At 41.5% G+C, this 26,900-nt stretch overlaps 1 protein-coding gene across 3 annotated transcripts in view; it reads right to left on the reverse strand.

The window, feature by feature from the left end:
- ppp1r1c (protein phosphatase 1, regulatory (inhibitor) subunit 1C) overlaps positions 1–25,170 on the reverse strand; it is a 115,701-nt gene extending 90,531 nt beyond the window's left edge. Inside the window, exons 1-2 of one of the 3 annotated variants that reach the window (XM_080198881.1) lie at positions 24,723–25,170; positions 24,452–24,509 (exon numbers count right to left, since the gene is read on the reverse strand). In XM_080198881.1, coding sequence (XP_080055007.1) covers positions 24,452–24,509; positions 24,723–24,803 — 139 coding nt within the window. In that variant the 5' untranslated portion in view covers positions 24,804–25,170. The remainder of the gene's footprint in view (positions 1–24,451; positions 24,510–24,722) is intronic. The other 2 variants (XM_080198880.1, XM_080198879.1) reach the window with 2 other exon arrangements.
- Positions 25,171–26,900: the final 1,730 nt, after the last annotated feature.

Raw genomic sequence — 26,900 nt, forward strand, 5'->3', positions numbered from 1 at the left:
GGTGTCCTATTGAACCGTGTGGTGCAAGTGAGGGGAGCAGGAGAATAATACCATGCGAGGAAGGTTGGAACAGGCAAGGGCAAGTCAGGGGTGAGGGGACTGGGGGTACGGGCTACCAGGGGCAATCTCATAGACACATGATTAACCCATGATTGCGGGACTAAAATGACCATTGTCTCATTACTGGAGAAGGTTTGCCTACTCGGCATTTCTACCAACCCCTGACAGCATCCCTACCAGCAGCTACCTCTGAACCTACATCCTCTATCACCCTACAATGGCAAAGGGAGTGGTTTTCTGTCACACACACACACACATTCATTAATGATGAGTATTACCCAGGACAACTGATATGCCAGTGGGCATACATCAAATAGCATCTAATGACCAAAATCTCAGAATGCGCTGCATCATTGCACATCACCGACTTTACATAAAGCAGTTCAGTTGTCCCTATGCACTATAATCCTAGGCAATCTTCTTGACACTGCACGTTACAGAGTGCCCATGTGTTTCTCTATGTCGCATGAACCAGTAAATATCAAAACGGACATACACATGAACATTAAATAAAGACTAATCATCAACACACAATACATCAGCTCCTACACAGTGAAGGAGATTTTTAACCTTCCCCTGCAATCAATGAGTACTAACCATGCAGCATGTCACTGCGGTTAGGACTCTGACTGATCAAATCACAGAAACAGAGAGCAAGGCACTCATGAATAAAATCGAAATGATGCATTGTGCAATATTTACACCTGACAAAAGTGAATTTCATTAAAACAACCATGTCACCTTTGCATTCCCATAAACCTTAAGCTTTTTTAAGCTTTCAGCTTTTTTAAGGCAAGCTGATGGGTGTAACAACCCATTGTTTACAATGACTTTGACCTTCACCCCCTTGAATCTGGGCATTGAGACCTGTGTGATATTGAGGGTTTCCTAAACAGGTGCAGAGACAACCACCTTAGCCACGCCTGCTGGAGCAATGAGGCAATGGCAAAGGTGCCCACCCTAGGGCCGGGGGGAGAGGGTGGTGAGGAGAAGTAACATATAGAGGGAGGTCAAGGTGCCTTGTCCCACTCTTGCCTAGCCAATGTTACATGGAGCCAATGACTAGAGAGATGGAGCACAGTCAATGTGCATATTGATATTAGCTGATTCTCCATTGCAGTCGCCATCTTCTCTACAGATAAAGCCATGTGCTCAAATCCTTGAGATATGGACCAACTTACGGCATGTGTGAACTCCTCCATAGCCCAGGCAGAGCTGCACAGGATTAACTCCTGGCATCCCCGCCATATGTTCCCTTAACCTCTGCTACATATCCAGCAGCCTTCTTGTGACCACAACCAAAGGCCCACCAACAACGTGGGGTTGACGAGGGCCTGATTTCCAGCAGTCCTCTGATAGCCTCTTTCAGCTGCTGGGACATATCTGTGCTGTGCTGACTAGAATATGGCCCTACTCTAAATTCAACCTCTTTGTGACTTGGTTGAGTGTAGCTGAGCTGGTGGAGGATGCGGCAGAGGCAGGTGAGGGTTGAGGTGCATTCTCTGGGTCACTGGTCTCATTGTGCCCAGAGGTGGAATCTTCAATCTCTCAGAGTGGCTGAGGCCTGGAGTCTGGACTGCAGGGATCTGTAAAGGAGAGCAAAAAGAAACACACTGAAGCTCCAAATGTGCACAGCACCAATCCTCACATAGTCCTGAAAGCCCCTATGGCAGCACCAGGTTGGATGCATTCTGACACTTCTGCCTTGCCAATCCAGCCTAGCCCTCAGCAATGGTTCAGCTTCTTAGTTCTCCAGCAACCTGAAGAGCTTCTTCCTCAGCAGGGGTGAGGGCAACAAGGCATCACAGCCTTATTTTAGGGGCTTCTCCTCCACAGTGGTAGCCCAGCTGCCTAATCTATGGTTTAGTATAATTTCTTAAAAGGTAGGAGGGAGGGAAGCTGGAAATGGAGGCGCCCCTCTTTCTCACTTATTTGAACTGTGGGTTGCTGCTTCTTCAGTGCACGAGGGTCTCCGGTTCGTTCTCCAACTTCACCATCCTTCATTTGATAGCAAGCCTATCCTCTGGCCACTAATTCATCATCCAGGAAAACTCAGACCTGATTGGTCATGTACTCCACAGTACAGACTTCTGACAAAGTCTGCTGGGAAAATCCTGCCCCATATTATACATGACTGCAAGCTGTGTTGACTGCATGTGCATTTGCACAAGCATTTGCTTGTTTCCTGTAATTTAACAAAAGCTGACATGTTCCATAAATGGAATATGTGATAGATGGCTATGTGTTTTGATCATTTTTGATTTGATTGATTATTGTCAGATGTGAAAAGTGTTGTTTTTTGCACACTATGCAGACAAAACATACTGTTCACAGGGAAGGAAAGGAGAGAGTGCAGAATGTAGTGTTACAGTTATAGCTAGGGTATAGAGAAAGATCAACTTAATGCAAGGAAAGTCCATTCAAAAGTCTGATAGCAGCAGGGAAGTAATTGTTCTTGAGTCGGTTAGTACATGACCTCAGTCTTTTGTAATTTTATCCTGATGGAAGAAGGTGCAAGACAGAATGTCTTTGGTGCGTGGAGTCCTCAGTTATGCTGGCTGTTTTTCTGAGGTAGCAGGAAATGTAGACAGTGTCAATGAATGGGAAGCTGGTTTGAGTGATGGACTGGGCTTCGTTCACAACTGTTTGTAGTTTCTTGCGGTTTTGGACAGGGCAGGGGCCATACCAATTAGCTCGGTTACAGACTTTTGTCATTTCTGAGTAATCCAGTTTACTTCACTTTTTGATTTTTGTCGCATCACAAGACTGGACACGAATTTACTGGAAGATATATGTTCTGAAACCACTTGATTAATACTCGGAGGCCAACTATGAAATTGGATTAGGAATTGGCTGGCGGATAGGAGACAGAGGGTGGTGGTTGATGGTAAGTATTCGACATGGAGTTCAGTTACGAGTGGTGTGCCTCAGGGATCTGTTTTGGGGCCACTGCTGTTTGTAATTTTTATAAATGATCTGGATGAGGGTATAGTTGGGTGGATTAGTAAATTTGCTGATGACACCAAAGTCGGAGGTGTGGTAGATAGTGAGGAAGGGTGTCTTAGTCTACAGGGAGACTTGGATAAGTTGCAGAGCTGGGCCGAGAGGTGGCGGATGGAGTTTAATGTGGAAAAGTGTGAGGTAATTCACTTTGGTAGGAATAACAGATGTGTCGAGTATAGGGCTAACGGTAGGACTCTGAATAGTGTGGATGAACAGAGGGATCTAGGTGTATGTGTACATAGATCCCTGAAAGTTGGGAATCAAGTAGATAGGGTTGTTAGGAAGGCATACGGTGTCTTGGCGTTTATTGGTAGGGGGATTGAATTTAGGAGCCGCAGCGTCATGTTGCAACTGTACAAAACTCTAGTGCGGCCGCACTTGGAGTATTGTGTGCAGTTCTGGTCCCCACATTATAGGAAGGATGTGGAGGCTTTGGAGAGGGTGCAGAGGAGGTTTACCAGGATGTTGCCTGGTATGGAGGGGAGGTCCTATGAGGAGAGACTGAGGGATTTGAGGTTGTTTTCGTTAGAAAGAAGGCGGCTAAGAGGGGACCTTATTGAAACATATAAGATGATTAGAGGTTTAGATAGAGTGGACAGTGATAGCCTTTTTCCTCGGTTGGAGAAAGCTAGCACGAGGGGGCATGGCTTTAAATTAAGGGGGGGTAGTTATAGGACGGATGTCAGGAGTAGGTTCTTTACCCAGAGGGTGGTGAGGGATTGGAATGCCCTGCCTGCTGCAGTTGTAAATGCGCCTAGTTTGGGGGCGTTTAAGAGATCCGTGGATAGGTTTATGGATGGTAAGGGTTTGGTTTAGGTTAGAGGGTCATTGTTTTTTAACTGGTCGGCGCAACATCGTGGGCCGAAGGGCCTGTTCTGCGCTGTAATGTTCTATGTTCTGTGTTCTAACTAGCACATCAATATTTCGAATGTGATTTATTCATCAATAACTTGTAATATATCTTTAATGGGTTGGATTCTCCGACCTCACCCATGACTGGGATTCTCCAGTCTCGCTGCAGTGAATGGAGATTTGGCTGAGTGCCAAATTCTTTGTTCTCGCTGGCTGCAGCGGCAGAGCATAAACGACCAAAGAATTCCAGCCAATACCTTTAAAACATTACAAGGTGATTCATGGGAGTGTAACCAAACAAAAACTATTCCTGTTATAAGATATAAAAACTCTGGGCTTATTACCATATGGTGTTGTATCAGTATTGCCTGCGACAGCAATTACATTCATAAATGTCAACAGTGCAAGATCAAGTCTTTCATTCAGAAAGAAATATGCTGTGAATACTGTTTATATGTAATATAGATTTTAAAAAAGGGCACAGTCACCACAGACCATTCTCCCGTTTGAGGGGGAGAGCTGACTTGTGGTGATTTAACCTGAGGATCACCAAGGGCAAGGTTGAAAAGCTGGGCCTTCATGAATAACGTCAGCCAGTACAGGAATATGGGGTGGCATGGGAGCACAGTGGTTATCACTGCTGCTTCACAGCGCCAGGGACCTGGTTTGATTCCCAGCTTGGGTCACTGTCTGTGTGAAGTTTGCACATTCTCCCGGTGTCTGCGTGTGTTTCCTCCGGGTACTCCGCTTTCCTCCCACAATGTGAAAGACGTGCTGGTTAGATGCATTGATCCAAAGCAGGTGCCGGATTGTGGCGACTGGGCAGATTTCACTTTAACTTGATTGTAGTGTTAATGTAAACCTCACTTGTGACTAATAAATAAACTTTACTTTGACTTTTTAATTGTACTCACACTGTTAGCATCTGCATCACTAACCAGCCAACTTGAGCTAATCGACTTGCTAGATAAAGTTGCCATAGTCCCAGATGACCATAAGCTGTTCTTCTTGAGGGGAATGCTAACTGGGGGTGATTTAACTTAAGGATCACGACACCTCAGGTGAGAGGCAAAGTTGAATAAGTAGGGTCATCACTATATATATTGCTATTGCAGCTTTAAAAAATAAAGAAATAAAGAGATAAGGTGTGATGATTAAATAACCTAAATTTTCAAGCAACAACTTTGTGCAATTCACATCCTTCTTCTAGCTGAATGCAGCATCTCACATAATCCAGTTCAACAAAAGGCTGAGACAAGAAACCTAAATGCTGTACTCCTGATTAACTGGTGTCACTTCATTCTTTGAGACAACACAGAAAACAGAAAACGGATCCATTATTGTGGATGGCCTGGATGAATAGAAGTGAATATGGTTCAAAAATCAAACCCACACAACATACCCAGGGCCTAAGTTAAAAGGACAAAAATAAATGCATTCACATCAGGAGCTGATAATAATTAGAGAAAAAAATTGCTCTGTTGCTTGGTTTGGACAAAGCCACAAATATTTCACATTGAATTTGAAGTATTTTGGCCTAAAATGAGAGGGAAAACAAGACGTCAGAAAATAAAATAATGTCTTTGTTTAATTTGATTATAAATTCAGGCTCAGCAGGACAAAGGAATTCCAGCTTTTGGAGAAGAATTTAAGTTATTTGTTCCTCTCTTTACAGAACAGTCACATAGCAAGTACCCAGCATTGCCAATAGCAACAGTTAAAGAAAATAAGCTCTTCCTCCTGCAGTCGCATAACACTGAAAATTAGAAGGCCGAGGAGTGTAGTTCTGTTCAAATATCTGTGACATGAGTTGATAATTGGTTGGGAGATGGAAACAGTAGTGATAAAGGAAACTTGACAAGTGATGTTCCCTGGGGTTCTGTACTGGGCCTCAGCTGTTTCACATGTACATCAATCAATTGGATGAGCAATAAGGAGTTGTATCTCCTACTTTGCTGATGACACTGAGCGAAGAGGAGCAGTAAGTAATGGAAATGGTATTTCAGTGATATTGATACTGAACTGGTAATCTGGAGGCTTGGACTAACTCTCTGGGGACATTAGTTCAAATCCCACCATGGCAGCTGGGAGAATTTAAGTTCAATTCATTAATAAGCCTGGGGTAAAAAAGCTAGATTCATTTATGTTGACTATAAAACTATCAGACTTTCATATAAATTCATCTGGTTCACTAACGGCCTTCAGGGAAGGAAATCTGCCATCCTTCCCTGGTCTGGCATTTGTGATTTCAGATCCATAGTATAGTGGTTGGCTGTCACCTCTGAAATGGCTTAGGAAGCCACTTAGTTGTGTCAAACCATTACAGAAAAGTCAAATACTATAGATAATGGCATATACTTCAACCTGGTGTCTAAGACAACTCCATTTTCTCAACCACAGATATCATGTTTTTGTAATGTCTATTTAGCTCCCTTTTTCAGCCATGACATACTATACTCACAGTGGTGGTCAACTTTAATTTTTCACACCACAAGTATATGATTTACTTACAAGTATTTGCAAATTTACTTATAACTGGGTGAAGGGATTGAGCAGACAACATGGGCTGCGTTGTTAAGATGCGCAAGTGTTTAAGAAACATCTACACAGAACAGACCCCACCCACATGCCAAATGACAAAGGTGGCAAACACCAAAACCAAAGATGGTAATTCATTTTTATGCCCAAGTCAATCCCCATTTTTGGAGGGACTTTGTGAGTTAACTACTATGGTAAGAATGAAACTGTATGGGCCATTCAACATTAATCTAGGCATTAGAAAAAACAAAGACATACCCTGCTTGGTCGACCCTGCCGAACCCTCCTCACTAACTCTGAGGACTTGTGCCAACATTGGGGAGCACTGTCCCACAGACTGGACAGGCAACCTAACATAGTTATTCATAGAAAATCATGCCTGAAAAGTAATTTCCCAGACTCCTAGAATATGTCCTGTCTCTAGGACATTACAGGCCATCAGATGTGGTAAACAGCCAGGACAGAGTGACGTTATGAATGGTCAACATTAACTTCATATCCTGTGAAATCTCATGGTGTCAAACATGGGCAAGGGAAACCTGCTGACTTTTTAAAAATATTCCATTCATAGGATGTGGGCATCACTGGCTAGGCCAGAACTTATTGCCCTGAGAGAAGGTAGTGATGAGCTGCCTTCCTCAACCGCTGTAGCCCATGTGCTGTAGGTACACCCACCACGCTGTTAGGGAGGGAGTTCCAGGATTTTGACTCAGCGACAGTGAAGGAACGGTGATATATTTGCCAGTCAGGATGGCATGTGGCTCGCAGGTGAACTTCCAGGAGGTTGTGATCTCATGTACCTGTTGTCCTTGTTCTTCTAGATGGTAGCAGGTTGTATCTGAGGAGTCTTGGTGAGTTCCTGCAGTACATCTTGTAAATAGTATACACCACTGCCACTGTGTCAGCGGTGAAAGTGAACGTTTGTGGATAGGTTTTCAATCAAGTGAGCCACTTTGTCCTGGATTGTGTCAAACTTTTTTAGTGTTGTTGGAACTGTATTCATTTAGGCAAGGGGAGAGTATTCCATGATAACCCTGTATTATGCCTGTAGATGATAGGTTCTGGGGAGTCAGGGGGTGAGTTACTCCCTGCAGGATTCCTAGCCTTTGACCAGCTCTTATAGCCACAGTATTTACATAGCTAGTCCAGTTCAGTTTCTAGACATTACCACCTGCCACCCTTCCATAATCTGTCCATGTTGAACAACACTTGCCAGAAGCAGTGAGTGTAGCAAGGGCACAGAATATACTCTGGACTAGTGTCTTTAATGTCCATCAGCAAGAGTAGCTCAGTAACATCACTGCTGCGCAAACTGGGTCTGTCCTGAAGGATGCATCTGCCAGACTGGGCCTAGGGAAAGTGGGATGAGAACAAACACAAGGGAAAAACTTACCCGTCCTCACCAATCTACCTTTCATAGGTGCACTTGTCCACGACAATATTGATCGAAAGTCGACAACACTGAGGACACCATCCATTGAGTTATTTGGCATGACAACCATGCTAAATAGGATGGATTCAGATCTGATCTAACAGCTCAAAACTGGGCATCGATAAAGCTCTGTGAGCCATCAGTAGCAGCAGAAATGTATTCAACCACAATCTGTAACCTCCCGGCTCAGCATATCCCCCACTCTGCCATTGCTATCAAGCCAAGGGGCCAACCTTGATTCAATGAGGAGTATAGAATAGCCATCAGAAATACCCTAAAAATGAAATACCACCCTCGTGAAGCTACAAGACAGGATTGCAAACATGTGGAAGCAGCATATAATAACTGAGTTAAATAATCCCACAACAAACAGCTCAAATCAAAGTTTCCAATTGTTAACGGCGTTGGACAATTAATCAACCAGTAATAGGAGGAGGTTGCACAAATATCCCATCCACTAAGATTGCAGAACCCAATGTAGCAGCGGCTTGTACCAGCCAGCAGTGGGGTTGGGCCAAGCAGGTATTGCTGCAGGTGGGAAGTTAAAGCTTCAAAAACTGGAGTCTGGTCAGAAACACAACATGATCAAGCTCACTTCTGGCAAGTCCGGAGGGGAGGGGAAACCCTCTTGGATCTGTGGGGAAGTAAATAAAATCATCAACTGGGTGATTGACTCTGTTCTTAAACCAGAATTCTTAATCCAGAAAATATTAACATCCAGAACATGGGTTTCCCGAGCTGTGTGAATGTGGCTAGGTTGAATCAGGTAAGAACAAGGCAGGGGGTTATTGTTCATTGGAAGTGCTGTTTGGGAAGCCTATAAACAGTGAAACTGAAGAGCCATAGCCATGCCAAGGTAAAGGTTTGATGTTCATAGCACTTCTTCTGAGAGTGTGCTTTCACTGCTTGATAGGTGATCACCAATCTCTTAGAAGTCAGCCTATCTGCCCTGGACTTCACTCACTTTTACTCATACTTCCCTCTTGTCAGCTTACAATAGCAGTTTAGGATAGCTCTATCTCAGACCTCTGATGAGGAACAAAAGGAGCAGCAACACTAACAAGATTAACAGCACTAGGAGATGTTGACCCTGTTTGGGTCAGTGCACCTAAACCCTGCATTGACCCACAAGGATGGATGCAAGTCCCACTCAGTGGCAATCAACGCCCAAACAATCATTAACTGGCAGTTTGCTTCTGTATTGGTGACAGTGTGTAGGTGCAGACTCCCAAGAGAGTGAGCACCAACTCTACCCGACAAGTCCAGTCCATTTGGATACTTGGTGGAGCTCCATGCAGCCACATTGCTTCTGAGATGTTTGGAAATACAGGAGGCAATTCTCCCAGCCCGCGGTGCAGCTCTAGCATCGCAACGGGCTGGACGACATCAGCAGAGGCCATTTCGTGGACTCCTCGCCCGGTGTCACGGCTTCTCAGGGGCCAGAATTTCTCAGCGCTGACCGGTGCATGCGCAGTGGCCTGCTTATCGCTATGCTGCCGGCATCCCAGATGGGAATAGGCTCCACCGCCTTATTTTCAGCAGGAATTTTCCCAAGGCACTCTGCAGTGCACAGAGTGTGGGAGATCCATTTTGAAAATCCCATTAAAAAAATGCCGGAATTATTCCTGCTTTTACGCAAATTCATCACTTAGAATTTTTTTTGGGAGACCCCATGCCACCAAATCTGGATCCAGCAGCCAGGGATGGCTAATGAGAAGAGGGACACATGTATAGAGAGAAGGGCTCAAGAGGAAACTAAAGTGGTGGAACTGGGCCAGGGAGCTGAAGCAGAGACAGCCATAAATGTATCTCTCTGTGATAAGAATTTCCTCCTCTTCAGCCGCTGGTCCAGATGGGTTCAATGTGGTTTGAGTCTGGCACTAACTTGTGCCAAGAATCTCAGTCACCTTTGCAATTGCTACTAATATTGAAGTGGTCTAAAACCTGGGCATATTTTTAGACCTCACGCCTCTGCGCCCAATGATAGGGGCATAATTGGAAATAGTCGAGGGCATTAAGTTTCTAGGTGTCCAGATCACCAATACGTTGTCCTGCTCCCTCCATGCCGATGCTATAGTTAAGAAAGTCCACCAATACCTCTGCTTTCACAGGAGGTTAAGTAAATTTGGCACGTATTGCTATGATTCTCACCAACTTCTATAGATGCACCGTAGAAGGAATGTGCTACATGCTTTTCTACATGTATCACAGCTTGGTATGGTATGGCTCCTGCTCTGTCCAAGACTGCAAGAAACTACAAAGGATTGTGAACGAAGCCCAGTCCATCATGCAAACCAGCCTCCCATCCACTGATTCTGTCTGCAATTCCTGCTGTCTTGAAAAACCAGCCAGCACAATCAAGGACCCCTCATACCTAGGATGTACACTCTTCCACCTTCTTCCATCAGGGAAAAGATATAAAAGCCTAAGGTCACATACCAACCTATTCAAGAACAGCTTCTTCCCTGCTGCCATCAGGCTTTTGAATGGATCTACTTTATATTAAATTGGTCTTTCTCTGCACCCTTGCTATGACTGTAATAGTACATTCTGCACCCTCGCCTTTCCTTCTCTATGTACAGTATGTTTTGTCTAATAGCGTGCAAGGAACAATACTCTTCACTGTAAACTAATACATGTGACAACAATAAATCAAATCAAATAAATAAGCTACACATAAAACATTCACATGCACATTACAAATATTGTGCTACATCTCTCATAGCTATTAGACCTGAATGTGCAATGTCAGAGAGATATCATCTGAACAAATTTCATCTTCAAATGAGTTTAAAAAGATCGATTATATATTCGGATTAACTACATCTTCTGTAAGACTGTCCTAAAATTCTATAGCTTTGACCAAGCCTTTAGTTACCTAACCTAAAATCTCCTTATGTTAAATTTTATTAACAACACCTTTGTGAAGCACACAGAGCCAGTTTACTATGTTAAAGGCACTTTATATATGAGTTTTGCAAAGGTGATCAATGTTCTCTAAGCTGTGCATTGTGTTAGGATTCCAGTAAAGACAAATAACTTTCAAAAAGAGTTTTTAAAACTTTTAACACCCCACCAACCCCAGTTGAAAAACTGTTACATATTTAAAAGTATTGAGTGGTTCCTTTAAGAGCTGATCACTTGATTTGATGATAATGTTATTAAGGTTTTTGCAGGTTGTTTTCAGTTTGTACTCCTATTAGACAAAGCATACCGTATATAGAGAAGGAAAGGAGAGGGTGCAGTGTATGGTGTTACAGACATAGCTAGGATGTAGAGAAAGATCAACTTAATGCAAGGTAGGCCCATTCAAAAGTCTGATGCAGAGAACATCTCTTTCAATAAACCTGCTGTACGTTAGTTGAATCTATGTGTGCAAAGCACATTCTTCTCTTTTTGTTGATACCCGCAATCCCTAACATAATTAGGACATTAGAAAAACCTAGAGAATCAGGAGAAATGCTGATTTCACACACCACTGAAACATAATATTGAGCAGGGAATAAAATCAACACTATACCCAATCCATAAAGTGAATTAACCTATCATTACTGGAACAGATACATTCCTCATTGCACCAAGGAACATGACACTGAATCTGCATGACCCATGAAATAGACTAGAAGGCGATATGTAAGAGGAAGGCTTCTGGAGGAGAGACCAAACTTTTTCCATCGCTGTGAAGTATTGCGGGGGCAGAAACATTTGAGGCACAGAGAGAGAAATATTCCAAGGGGAGGATAGTATCAAACTTAAAGAAAAAGCATATAATTGCATAAAGATGGGTGGCAGGCCAAAATATTGGACAGAATATAAAAGAAACAGCAAAGAACAACTAATGTGTGGAAATAACTAAGAAGGAAAAAAAAGAGAAAAAGCTAACAAGAAATATAAACACTGATAATAAGAGTTTCTATAGATACTTAGAGTGTTCTGGGAGTTAACAATGCAAAATAAGGAGATGGCAGATGAATTGGAGAGGGATTTTGCATTGGCCTTCACCATAGAGGAATCCACATCCCAGAAATAGCAGTAAATCAGGAAGTGGAAGGGAGGGAGGTACTCAAGAATATTATAATCACTTGGGAAGTGGTACTGAGCAAATTGGTGGAACAGTGGGGTGCCCTGGGTCCTGATGGTTTCATTCTAGAGTCTTAAAAGAGGTGGCTAGTGAGATGATTGATACACTGGTTTTAATTTTCCAAAATTCACTAGATTTGGGAGAAGTTCTACCAGATTGGAAAATAGCAAACGTAACTCCTTTATTCAAAAAGGGAGGAAGACAGGAAGTAGGAAACTACAGGCCAGTTAGCTTAACATCTGTCACACGGAAAATGCTCAAGGTTAATACTAGAGATGGTGTGATGTGGCACTTGTATAAATTCAAGGATATTAGGCAGAGTCAACATAGTTTTGTACGAAGGAGATCATGTTTAACTAATTTATTGGAGTTCTTTGAAAAAATATCAGTTTCTGTGGATAAAAGGGAACTAGTGAATGTACTGGTTTTCAGGAGGCCTTTGACAAGTTGCCTTATCAAAGGTTATTTCAGAAAATAGAAGTTCATCGTGTAGGGGTTAACATATTGGCAATGGATTGAACACTGGCTAGCTAACAGGAAATAGAGTGTAGGCATAAAGAGGTCATTTTCTGGTGGCAGAATGTGATGACAGGGGTCAGTGCTGGGGCCTTAACACTACAATTTATACAAATGATTTGGATAAAGAGACCAAAGTTATGGTTGCTAAATTTTTTGATGGCAAAAAATAAGTAAGAAAGTAGGTTCTGAAGAGGAAATAAGGAGGCTACAAAATGATATAGGTAGGTTGGGTGAATGAGCAAAGTTTTGGCAAATGGAGTATAATGTGGAAAAATGTGAGCTTGTCCATTTTAGCAGGTCAACTAAAAGGCATAATATCTAAATGGTGAGAGATCACAACCTCTGAGATGTAGACAGATTTGGGTGTCCTAATAGATGTATCACAAAAGATCAGTGTGCATGTGCAGAAATAATTAGCAAAGCTATAAAATGTTGTTGTCTACTGCAAAGGGAAGTAAATACAAAAGATTATGCTTCAGCTGTACAGGGCATTGGTGAAACCAGATCTGGAGTACTGTACACAGTCTCCTTATTTAACAAAATATATAAATGTATTGGAAGCAGTTCAGAGAAGGTTTATTTGATTAATACCTGTCTTCTGAGGAAGTGCTGGACAAGCTAGGCTCGTATCCATTGGAGTTTAGAAGAGGTAGAGGTGATTTGATTGAAACATATAAGCCAGAATTTTCTGGCCGTTCACATTGGCAGAATCTTCTGGTCTCACCAATGGCATACCCCCCACTACGGATTTCCTGGGGATGGGGGGGGGGTTACATTCAACAGGAAACCCTATTGACAACAGTGGGACCAGAAGATCCCATCGCCAGCCAATGGTGGGCTACCTCCGCTGTCATAGAACACATGGCTAGAGGTGCAGAAAATCAGACTTATAAGATACTGAGGAGACTTAACAGGGTGGATGAGGAAAGGGTGTTTTCCCTTGTTTGACAATCTAGAATTATGGATCACTGTTTACAAATAAGGGATCACGAATTTAAGACAGATGAGGAAAGATATTTTCTATCAGAGGTTTGTGAGACTTTGGAATTCTCTTCCTCAAGAGGTGACTAAGGTTAAGTCTTTGAATATCTTGATAAGCAAAGAGGTGTAAGGTTATTGGGGGTAGGCAGTAATATGAAGTTGAGGTTAAAATGAGATCAATCATGAGCTTATTGAACAGGCTCGAGGGGTCAGTGGCTCCTAACTCATATGTTCGCTTGCCACTTACGTAGCCAATTGGGCTACTAACTAGGAACTGTAAGGCCTACAGCAGGACTTCCTAGCAGCAATGGCCACCTTTGTGTCCAAGATGTTGCCGTTGTAACAACCACTCCCCCAGAGCGTAACTCCCAACAACATGCTTGCCTAGCGTATGGACTCATTCTGAAGATGCATCCTCAGCACTGGCCACTGTTAGACATAGTTCCACTGAGGCTATTGGGACAGTGGTCCCAGTATGATCTGGTGATTCACTGCTGCTGTCAAAGTGCCTGCTGCTCACCAGAGTGGGGTCTGCTCTCCACTTTCATCATCAATGGCAGGACTTCCAGCTCCCAGAAACAATTCAGCCCACTCTTTACACAAAGATATGTTTACAAGGTGTGGAGATATATGGAGCTTGACCCCTTGGGTTTAAATTTCCATCAATCACTGCCACTCACTCTCTATTCCACTGCACCCCAAAACGAGATTATCTCAAGACTTGTGAAAGGGTATGTGCATTTCTGTAACTTCTAGAATTTAGGATAACAGTAAAAGGTCAACTCTTAAAGAGAGACAGTATTTCATTAAAGGATTTGTAAAATAGGTAGTTTCCTTTGAAATGCATGTTTTGCCATTATTCACAGCCTCTGATTACAAAGTTAAGCTTTCTGCTTAATAGCATGTAAACCTCTTAGAAACACAATAAAAAGCGGATTGGGTCAACAACAGTTACATGCATTTTACTACATGCTTTCACCTTGGGGAAAGTAATCTAGTTTCTGTACGGATAATGTGCCACATGAATTAAACTGGAATGGCAGGCATTTCGTTAACTCTGCAAATAATTGACAGGGCAGTTAACAAATTTCCTCTTAATCCTTCTTTTTCCCCTTTCTTTTCTTAATCCATGTAACAATCCCCTTTCGGAATTAATCATTGACAGCACAAAAGATTTAGATATCTTAGATTGTTCCTGGATTTCAATTCTTTAACGAAAGACTGCACTGTTTATTTCAGTCAACTTGTTTTCTCCTTAAAGATCTCTTCAAGATAGGATTTTGACTTCAGGCTTAACCTATTAATCATTACATTTTGTAAAAATGTCCTTTTAACAACCTCTCTCAATTTACTGTGCTACTTGCCAATAGACGTGGGTTGGGTTAGGATACTTTTGTGATGAATTTCCCTTCACACAGCCATTGTTAATGTTACCCCAACTTCAACTGAGGGGGCACAGGTCAGGGTTTGGCCAATTTGGTCTAGTTTTACTTTTCCTCAAAATAACACATTCCCATGGCAAAGAATTCATAAAATTGGGGGTGATTCTCCCAGACCGCTGCACTGCTGTATTGAGCTGATTTAAATATTAAAATTCTGATGGGGAGCTGGCAGCTGACCCTGTTGGAGTGAAGGAAGACCATGGAATCCTCCCAAGGAGGTTGGGGGGCTTATTATCAGCCTGGCAATGCCAGCCTTGCCTCCTGGCACTGTCCAAAGGACAAAGTGGCAATGCCCAATGGATACCTTGGCATGCCCAATGGACATCGGCCAGTGCCAAGGCAGTAAGGCCAGAGAGGGTGAGGCCTATTGGGGCAGGGCCTATGGGTGTAAATTGGTGGAGGTGAGAGGGTTCCATTGCCACTCTGTAGTCGGGATCAACGGCAGAGGAAGGAAAGGGGCTGATCGGGGCTGACCATCGCGGGGGTTGGGGGGGGGGAAGCGGCTACTGCCGGTGGGGATTGGTCCAAGCTTTTGGGGATGGTTCTAGACTGCTGAGGGGTGTGGGGTGTTGGGGGGGTGGATGTTGGTCGAAGTTGGGGAGACTGGGACTGTCGGGGTGTGGGCTTTTGGGGAGATCGAGATGGACTGGGGAGTGAGGGGGGGGCAAAGCTGGTCCGGAAGCATAGGAGGCCAGCGATCAGGAGATGGGAGGGTTCAGAGTGGCAGCAATGCGGCGTTGCAGGGCTGGCCAGCGATCGAGCTGACCAGCAATCGGGTGGTCGGCAGTGCGGGGGCTACTACACATGCACCAATCTCCAAGCCGACAGATCAGCGCATGCGCAATGGCTTGTTCAGCGCTACGATGCTGGTTACTCCAGTGGAAATAGGCTCTGTCCCCAGATTATTAGTGTGAATTTCTCTGAGACATTCTACAGTGTGCAGACCGTGGAAGATTCATTTTGAAAATCCCGATAAAACGAGAGTTATGCCAGGTTTTATGCAAATTCGTCACTTAGAATTTTTTGGGAGAATCCAGCCATTAGCTTTAAGGATTGTAACTCTTTGGTTCTCTAATAGGCAATCCAAAGGACTGTTAAAGATTTAGGATTATTTTACTGATTGTTACACTGAATAGAAACAAGGAAAAGTTTCTATTCAGTGGATTACTTACCTACAAACTAAAACGGTCGAGATTTCACCTAAGAATGTGGAGAATGAAATGATCTCCAACAAAGTGTTTTTAATAAAATGTAATGTTTGCAGTTTGCAAAGCACCCATATGCAAAAAATATTAATACTCTTCAGGAATTGAGCAGCATCTAGCAAGAATAAAGGCTAATCCCAAGTTCCAAGAATCACTAGGTTAATTCAAAATCACATTGTTTATCAAACTCAAATTGCAACTGAATGAAGCAGTTCAGTGAGTTTATCCTGTGCGTAACATGGAGGAGCAGTACCTGAATAAATGCCAATTCTTACAAGTCAAGACTCATTGATAAGTGATGACACTTGAATGAGGTATCAAAGAGCAACTAATGCCAAAATTACTGGACCACACCAAAGAGACAATGTGTTCGAGGCAGGGAGGTGCAGCAATCTTTGATTCAGGAACAGTACAAATTTCCTCTTAATCCTTCTTTGTTTCCTTGCTTTTCTTAATCCATGTAACAATCACCCTTTTGAAATAATAATTGACAGCACAAAAGATTTAGATATCTTAGATTGTTCCTGGGTTTCAACTTAACAACTATAGATTGCACTGCTTATTTCAATTTGTTTTCTCCTAACCTATTGATCATTATATTTTATAAAATGTCCTTTTAACACCATCGCTCAATTTAGCAGTGCTAACTGCTAATAGATGTCCTGTTTTAGGTTGGGATAGGATACTTCAGTGATAACTTTCTCTTCATTCAGCCATTTACATTTTGTAATTTCTTTAAAATGTCAGTGGAAACAGTAATCATTTTCAATGCAAGGTGTAGATTGCAGTAGACCTTTCATTTCTATTCTGTACATTAAGTCTATTTGCATTTTGCGATGGATTGTAATTATTTGTTTGCTGAAACTATCATATGTGCAATCCTTTTATTAACTTAAATTTTGTCTTAATTGTAATGATTGCCTATACCATGACATGAAATATGATAACTTTTTGTGTTGTCACTACAATTGTCTGTCTGTCTGTTCTATCTGTCTATCTGTCTGTCTGTCTATCTATCTATCCGTCCATCCATCCATCCAGCGGAGGAATCAATTGTAATTGATTGGCTGGTAGACACAAAGGACAGAATCCAGTGGGAGAGCCAGAGGGTGAAGGAGGTCAGCACACAGATGCAGATGCAAAGAGAATGTCGACAGAGACAGAAAGAGAAACACAGTACATTATGGTGAGGAGAAGGAACAAATCTCTCAAGGTGAGGTCAGGTTTTCTGTTTGGCAAAAAAGGAGACAGGAACTCTAAGAGACAATATATGAGCTGGCTAAAAAGGTGTAGAAAGTAGTACCAATGGCTCAGAGATGCTAAAGAGCAGGATGTTTTCCAAAAGTGGCCAAACTGTGAACCAGGTGTTATTGGTTGTTTGAAAAGGAATTCTGGAAAGCTACACCATTAGGACTGTTGTGATCCAAGGGAGAGAGAGTGTGTGTGTCTTGCTGATGATTGTCATACCCATAAAACTGGAGGGTGGAAGTTGTCATCAGATAGGACCCTTGACCTACCCTATACAAAGGAAGAAGAACATACTGTGAAACAGCGCAGCGATGTAGTGCCACATTTGTTCAGGGAGTGATGTGGATGCTTGTGGTCCTGTATGGCATATCTTTGTTGTAACGTTTAATGTGAAATTTACCTTTTTACTTGAAACATCATTCACTTCTTAATTCATGTTTCATTTACATGGATTCTGATTTGTGTTAAAGTTACAAGAAGTGTAATCTTTCTTGTAATCTTCTCTTTGTGAGTCATTAAGTAACTGTGGTTCCCACATGGGGATCATAACAGAGGGGAATGGAGAGAATTAATGAAGAATAAAGATCACAGATGTGCGCATTAGGTATATTGGCTACGCTAAATTGCCCCTCAGTATCCCAGGATGCGTAAATTAGAGGTATTAATGGGGTAAATATGTGGGGTTATGGGGTAAGGCCCGGGGTGGATTGTTGTAGTGCACACTCGATGGGCCGAATGGCCTCCTTCTGTACGGTAGGGTTTCTATACAAATTTTTAGGCATTTGTTGTCAATGTAACCGTAATATGTACAGAAATTATGTTGAGCACAATAAAATTTTACCTTCAGAAAATACTTAGTGAGTTCCATTTCAAAAGATTTGTGAATAATGTGAAAGACATGTTGTCAAGCAAAGAACTGTAGTTTGTATAATAGTTTAAAATATTCTATGAATGTGATCCAAGTTGTTCAGGTCAGCAAGAGATTTCAAGCAATGTACTGAACCATGAGAAAAAAGCTAATCGACATAATTGAAATCAATGAAGCACAATTTAAATCGTCACTTCAAACTTCAAGTTGTTCACTTTTCAGATGAACTACAATCTAACAGAGTGGTTAGCATTGGTGCCTCACAGCGCCAGGGACCCAGGTTCAATTCCAGCCTATGGTCACTGTCTGTGTGGAGTTTGCACATCCTCCTCTGCCTGCATAGGTTTCCTCTGGGTGGTCCTGTTTCATCCCACACTCCAAAGATATGCAGGTTATGTTAATTGGCCATGCTAAATTGCCCTTTAGTGTCAGAGGGATTAGCAGGATAAATGCATGAGGTAATTGGGATAGGGCCTGGGTTTGTTGTCAGTTCAGACTTAATGAGCTGGCTGGCCTCCTTCTGCACTGTATAGCTTGTATGATTCTATAATTCTAACACAGGGAATGTTGAATCAGTCACTGATTGCTGTTTCAATAATGGTAAGTAATATAAACATGACACCATTAGGAGGCAGAGATAAAATGATCTGTATATCATATCTCTGGCTCATATCTATGGTGGATAAGTTGTTGGAAGGTATTTTGAGAGACAGGATCTACAGGCATTTAGAGATGCAAGGACTGATTAGGGAGAGTCAGCATGGCTTTGTGAGTGAAAAATCATGTCTCACAAATTTGATTGCGTTTTTGAAGGGGTAACCAAGAAGGGAGATGAGGGTGGTGCAGTTGATGTTATCTACATGGACTTTAGCAGGGCCTTTGACAAGGTACTGCGTGGTAGGTTGTTGCATCAGTTAAATCTCACGGGATCCATGGTGTAGGAGGATACGGCGGCGCGGGCTCGTTGGGCCGAAGGGCCTGTTTCCCGTGCTGGGTTGTTCTTTGTTTTTGTTCTTTGTGAGGTAGCTAAACGGATACAAAATTGGCTTGATGACAGAAGTCAGAGGAGGTTGTAGAGAGTTGTTTTTCAAACTGGAGGCCTGTGACCAGAGGTGTGCCTCAGGGAACAGTGCTGGATCCACTGTGATAAGTCATTTATATTAATGACGTGGATGAGAATATAGGAGGCATGGTTAGTAAATTTGCAGATGACACCAAGATTGGTGGCTTAGTGGAAAATAAAGAAGGTTATCTTAGATTGCAATGGGATCTTAATCAATTGGGGTAGTGGACTGACGAATGGCAGATGGATTTTAATTTAAATAGATGCAAGGTGATGCATCTTGATAAATTGAACCAGGGTAGGACTTATTCAGTTAATGATAGGGCTTTGGGGAGAGTTCCAGAACAAAGAGATCTAGGGGTACAGGCTCATAGCTCCTTGAAAGTGGAGTCACAGGTTGACAGAGTGGTGAAGAAGGCATTCAGCATGCTTGATTTCATTGATCAGAACATTGAATACAGGAGTTAGGACGTCTTGTTGAAGTTGTACAAGACATTGGTGAGGCCACACTTGGAATACTGTGTGCAATTCTGGTCATCTTATTATAGGAAGGATATTATTAAACTAGAAAGAGTGCAGAAAAGATTTACTAGGATGCTACCAGGACTTGATGGATTGAGTTATAAGGAGAGGCTGGATAGATTAGGACCTTTTTCTCTGGAGCATAAGAGGCTGAGGGGTGATCTTATAGAGGTCTATAAAATAATGAGGGGCAGAGATCGGCTAGATAGTCAATATCTTTTCCTTTAGGTGCAGGAGTCTAAAACTAGAGGGCATAGGTTTAAGGTGAGAGGGGAAAGATGCAAAAGGGTCCAGAGGGGCCATTTTTTCACAGAAGCTGGTGAGTGTCTGGAACAAGCTGCTGAAGGTAGTGGTAGAGGCAGGTACAATTTTTTCTTTTAAAAAGCATTTAGACAGTTACATGGGTAAGGTGGGTATAGAGGGATATGGGCCAAATGCAGGCAATTAGGACTAGCTTAAGGGTTCAAAAAAAAAGTGGCATGGACAAGTTGGGCTGAAGGGCCTGTTTCCATGTTGTAAACCTCTATGACTTTATGACTGTATATACCCTGAATATGAATAAAACAAGGTTGGATGGAAGAGTCGAACATTACTTTTTCATTCTAATGCTTTTATGTTCTCATCCTCCATGATTTAATAGCACATTCCATTGAGTAATAAAACGGTGCAAATAGATCAGTGGTTTACTCTAATAATTCATCCAATTTTACCTTTGTTTTTGGAAAAAATGAATGGAAAGACAATTGATGAAGAATTCTGCAAATTTATATTTGAAAATTTTTCAATAGAGGTAACTAAATACACATTTCTGCCCACCCCTGGATGTCAACATACCCTTTAGAGCATTACAGGCATGGGAATCTTGCAAAAAAAGGCACTTTCATCCTTCTTTCCACAATAAGCTTTGACCTAAAGGTGACAACATCCCTGGCAGCCCAATTTAATTATATCAATTCAGCTTATTACAAAAATGTTAAAATGCCAATCATTCAGCTGGGCCTGGCATACAACTGGCTGCAACATTATCAAGGGCTAAAAGTTGGGCTAATACTTTTAATGATATAGATAAATGTTCCAAACAACATTTGCAGTAAAAAAAACTACAGTAACACAATTGTAAAAAAGAAATTATAAAAAAGAGCTCTCTTTCTCTCACTATAAAGCTAAAATCTCTCCCTAGTTCATCTTCAGCTTCTCTGACCCTCTGGTTTCTGTTGATGTCCGTGCCTTATTTTGTCTCAGTAGTGCACATTGTCCTAACCCTGGTACCCACCAACTCAAGTCAGTTCTATGATACTAGGCCAACTCCAGCAGAAATGTGAAGGCCACCCTGCTCGATGTGTGGCTTCAATTAAACTGCTTCGGCCTAAAGGAGACACCTGCCCCTCACACCCATCTCTGGCACTTACCCTTACCAGGTCAATATAGATCATGGCTCCTCGTTCCCTGAGATCTTGCTTTCCCCCATTCCAGGCCTCAAAGCCCAGCTTCTATTGCACCCATGCATGCACATTTCCCATGTGATATCTGAGTGCTCAGCAAGGTTGTAACTTCATCTAACTGGGTGCATTTTATCTTATATTGAGTGCCACAGCCTTTGGGAATGTAGAAGAAATTACAAATTTAATGAGTCAATAAAAGAATATAGAAGATCATAAAGGCGTAATAAGAATGTGTCATTTTTATTTTGTGTTAATGCTTTTTCCTGTTTTGAACTGTATTGATTTTTTAAAATATCCTCTTTAGTTGAGTGGTATTCACAGACAAAGGCAGATATCAGTTCAATATTCAGCATCAGTATTTGTCTGCTCTTTCTGGGCTTTTAAATTGTAGACCTACCAGAGCAGACATTGAATGATTTGGCAATCAAATGCCCCTGATCAAGGAGCCCTGATGCTTGATACTTAATCATTGCATGGTAAGCAAATGAGCCACACAGAGTCCCAGGTTTAATAGTTAGCTTGCTAATGTCAATAGAGATGTGCTACATGTGGATGTTGTACTTCTGAGATAAATAGGGGAAAATATTGTAAAATGCCACAGCACAGAAGGAGGTCATTTAGTCTATCAGATCTATGTTGATTCTACTTACTCAATCACATTCTCCTGCAATTTTGTCATCAACTTTTCTTTTATTCACGTTCTCCTTTAAAAACTACTACAAATTTTACTTCAAACACTTTTTCGATGGTGATTTCCACATATTAATAATGCCACACGTTAATAAGTGTGAAAAAGAAATATATTCTCCTAACCTCTCAGTTTGTTTTTTTATTAATGATTTTAATTATTATCCTTTAATATTAATTATCTTTGTATTAATGATCTTATTAATGATCCAGCCTCGGGTGACTTTCTGTGTGGAGTATGCACGTTCTCCTCATGTCTGCATGGGTTTTCTCTGGGTGCTCCTGTTTCCTCCCACAGTCCAAGAATTTTCAAATATAAATATGCAGAATTCTTCATCAATTGTCTTTCCATTCATTTATTTCCATGGTATGCTTTTTCTTTTAACCACATGAAGCATTGCCAAGCAGCACTGTATACCTGTATACATGTTGTATACAGGCATTCCAAGTGGCCTGTTTTACTGAGACTGTAGTGACACTAAACACAGCAAACAAGTTCGCACTGTCCTTACCATCTCATTATGATATGTCTGTTCATACTGAGACAGAAGTGACATTGAGAAATACAAGAGTAAAAATGGACAGGCATCCAGCCTTACATATTGCCAATAATTGTGTTCTATGTCTGCTATCACTACTGCCACCATTAAAGACGGAGGAAAATCCTATCATTGCATCAAAACACTTGTATTATTGCTTATCAGTTCAAAACTGATCCACCTTAGTAGCAGCAGCATCCTTCAAAGCACACCCTAAGGCCAGGCCCCACTTGCCTATTCCTTGCCAACTAAGCCTCACTTCTCTTTGACTGTCCTCAGTCAAGATAAATTCAGACCCTAGCCATCAAAATATATTAAAAAAAGGTTCACCTTCAGTCAAACAATGAAAGATGATGTATAAGATGAATAGAGACAGAATACTAAACAGACAGAAATAAGAACACACAGAGAAGAGACAATTGTGAAGAAAGAATGAGAAATAATGCAAGAAAGCAAAAGAGAAGATATTGAGAGAATGAGTAGAAGACAAATAGAAAGAGACAAAAGCTAAAAAAAATTAGGGAATGTTAAATACAGAAATGGTAACAGTTATGGATGACTTTTTTTAGTTTTACGAACAACTCCACTGAAAATGAACTTAATGGTTTAATTTTCTTCAACAGTTATGTTTTTGTGTTTTATTGGGATGAAACAATTGCAAATTGCATGGTTGAATTAGTGCAATTGCTTCTAATATTCTCTGTAAAATGCTTATTGATAAGCCAGCTTCAAATACATAGAATATAATTGGCTATAAACTGTATATTGCATCCTTTGGGCATAACAGATTTCACCTGCCACAGAAGACTGGTTGAACACTGAAGACTTCTGCAAAAGTATTTCACTCATCGCCTGATTCAAATACATCAATGAGGGTTCGCATAATACTAAAATGTCTTCAGTCAGTCCAAGACAGGAAACCTAGACTAGTTATATACATTTCTATGGAAACTGATATTGTACTTTCTGGAGCCTACCATACTGCCCTATGACTCCTGCAGTACTTTAGCTGATGACTCATTTCCTGGGAGAGTTGCTTCACCACTGCATGCTTCCAGAATGTTTCCGTTTACTTCTGAACAGACCTTTATATCGCTCAGTGTGTTTGATAAAAAAATGCACTGAAGTAGTTTCTCTCAGCAAATTAGGGAACTCTGAATTACACACAAGGGCAGGTTGAAGAATAAAAACACACAAACAAAATTTAATAATGCATTCTAGTAATAAAGTCAGATAGGCAGGTTAAAAAAATAATCCCAAGGGCAAAAGGTACATGTGTGCAGTATCGGTACAATGTCCATTTTGGAGAGCGAGATTCCTTTATCTTGTACTCTGTTTATATTCTGTTTATAATTCACAAGGACAAAACCCAGAGATGCCCCCTGGAACAAATGTGGGAAATCAGTGCAGAAAAACCAAGGGCATTCTGATTTCTGCCTGCAGATCAAACATATCCCCATTCGTTCACACTGGGTTTTCACTCTGTATTCACAGTGAATGACAGCGTTTAAAACGAGAGTGATGGGTAGGAAACCAAGTAACCTTTAAGTTGAAATCTTATTTAACAATATGTTACATACAGAGCTATAGCATTGACTGCCTTTGTCAGTATATTTCTCTTTTATCAGGTCACTGATAACTGGCGATAAAAGACAGCTGTGTGTCTCCAGCATTATAATTAAGCATATCTGGTGAATTATTAAAGTAACGTTCAGGGGTTTGGAAGCAATTTCAACAGTTAAGTAGCTTATGTATTTCATGGATTTTGCAATGACACCTTTCAAACAAAAATGTCCTTCTCCAAAAATTTTTTTGGAAACCGATAACACATTGCCCGTTACGGTTCTTAACATGCTCGTAATTTAGAAAAAAATCAGCAGTGATTAACTCAATCACAAAAATAATCCATTTTGACTTGTTATTATATACATATACTTCATCCATATGATTTCTACCAGTTATCCATTACCTGGTGATGATTCATTAAGAATAACAAGTGAAGCTGGGGTAGGTCTTCGCCTTCTGATCTGTGAACAATCAGCCAAAAAACAGAACAAATTATTTTATTCACAAACTTTAAGCTCCACCTCAATTGTTTTTTAAAAGTGTCTTTTAATTTTTGAGTAGAAAGTAATGCTGAGGAAAGAACAAGAATTTAAAATAAGTCTTGCTTCAACATGCATGAAACCTGTTTGAAACGTCTTTGTTTTTCAAATATTTTGTGAAAGGTGCTCCTTTACCTGTTCAGCTGCCTCAGGGTCTAAATGACTTTGAAATAACGGCACCGCAAACTGAATCTTCTTTGGACTATTTGGCTCCATAATGTAGCACAGGACACTCTACAACAATTCTGAAAGCAGAAATGAGCTACTGTTGTTATCCACCGTCACACTCCTTAAAGACACAGGGATTGTTGCAGCCTGTCTCAAAGTCTCCCAGTTAGTGAATGAAGGTCCTCTAAGCTGCGTCTACTGTACTGAACAACTCCCTCATTAGACATCCAGGAGCATGTTTGCCTTTGCTATTGCAATCCTACAGTTCCCTCAATACAAACCATCAAAAACAATGAGCTAATTGTACACTAGCCCAACTCACAATAGCCAGGCATTTATCCACAGGCTAATTTAAAATGCGATGCTGGACTTGAATGGCTTTGTGTCCTGGGATTTGAATACACCAATCCATTTACTATATATTATTAGCAGTCTACTCAAATGTGCAATATAAGCTCCCTTTGGACTCTGCTGATGCACTGTTAATTATTGATAAGCACAACTCAGGAAGCTTTTTTCTTTTCTTATGTTTGATGAAGTGGATTACGCTGCACATCCACTGAACTGCTTAGTGGAGGAATCGTAACTTAAATTCTGCACCATTTATTTTGCACAGTTGCTGAGGTTCAATAACTAAAGGAACTTTTGTTCTTCAAATTTAGGCATGCACAGGAGTATGTCCTGGTTTGAATTTGGCTCTGATTCAATGTCAGACTGTTCACTCATCCCATTGTTTGACGCAGGTGCATGCACTCTATCAGACCTTCACTTCTGAGAACAAAGCACTCCCACTCACATGCCATACATGCCTAAATCCAGAGAAAATTGGCTTCCCTTATCCAAATGTGGCCAGTAGCATTCAAATGTTGGGCAATCTTGCAGCTGATACCTATAGCTATGAATCTGCTTTGTTCAAACAGCTAAATAAGTTTGAAATAAGAATAAAGTTCTTTTTCCTTATAAAGTGGCACTTAAGGCAAAGTTTGGCATACTCAAATTAATTTCAACATTTCTCGATAAAATAACTTTTAATCTTAGGCAGACCTGTATTGAAATAGTGCAAATAACCAGATTCATAACAACAATGGCTATTCATGCACTGCCTTTAATTTGATGAAATATCCCAACACACATCACTTGATTTATAAAACCAAGGGCGACACCAAACCACAAAGGGTATATTAACTCAATGGCCAAGGGCTTGGTGAAAGAATTAGGTTTTCAGATCTGTCTTAAAGGAGGAAAGCGAGGTTAAGAAGCAGAGAGAATCATAGAATTCCTACGGTATAGAAGTGGACCATTTAGCCCATCAAGCCTGCACCAACAGCAATCCCACCTGGGCCCTATTTCTATAACCCCATGTATTTACCCTGCGAATCCCCCGACACGAAATGACAATTTAACATGGCCAATCCACCTAACCTGCACATCTTTGCACTGTAGGGGTATGTGCAGGGGCAATTCCAGAGCTTGTGGCCTAAACAATTGAAGGCACACTCACCAATGGTAGAGTGATTATCACTAGGAAGCTACAAGAGGCCAGAATTAGAGAAGCGCAGATATCTCGGCGGGTAATGTGGTTGAAAGAGATTATGGGGTTAGGGAGGGGCAAAAACAAGGATGAGAATTTTAAATTAAGGTGTGCCTTGACTAGGAGACTATATAGATCAGTGAGCACAGGGGTGAGAGGGAAATGGAACTTGCTGTGAGTTAAGACATGGGGCAGCAGAGTTTTGGATTACCTCATGCTTATGGAGGTTGCATGTGAGAGTCAGCCAGTACATTGGAATAGTTGAGCCTAAAGGTAGGGAAGGCATGGCTGATAGCTTCAACAGCAGATAAACTGTAATGGGTCAAAATTGAGCAATGTTACGGAGGTGGAAAAAGACAATCTTGGAGGTGGTACAAATGAGGTCAGAAGCTCATTTCAGTATTAAATGTGACACCAATGTTACGACCATACTAGCTGTTTGAACAAAGCAGTGGCCACAGGTATCAGCTGCAAGGTTGCCCAACATTCGAATGCCACCAGCCACTTTTGGACAAGGCGCGCCAGTTTTCTCCTGGATTTGTAGGTGTACGGCAGTGAATAGGAGCACACCTTACTGAAAAGTGAGATCTGATGGAGTGCATGCACCTGCATCA

The sequence above is a fragment of the Carcharhinus amblyrhynchos genome, chromosome 11 (assembly GCF_965287045.1).
Source record: "Carcharhinus amblyrhynchos chromosome 11, sCarAmb.v2.hapA, whole genome shotgun sequence".
Taxonomy (NCBI): Eukaryota; Metazoa; Chordata; class Chondrichthyes; order Carcharhiniformes; family Carcharhinidae; genus Carcharhinus; species Carcharhinus amblyrhynchos.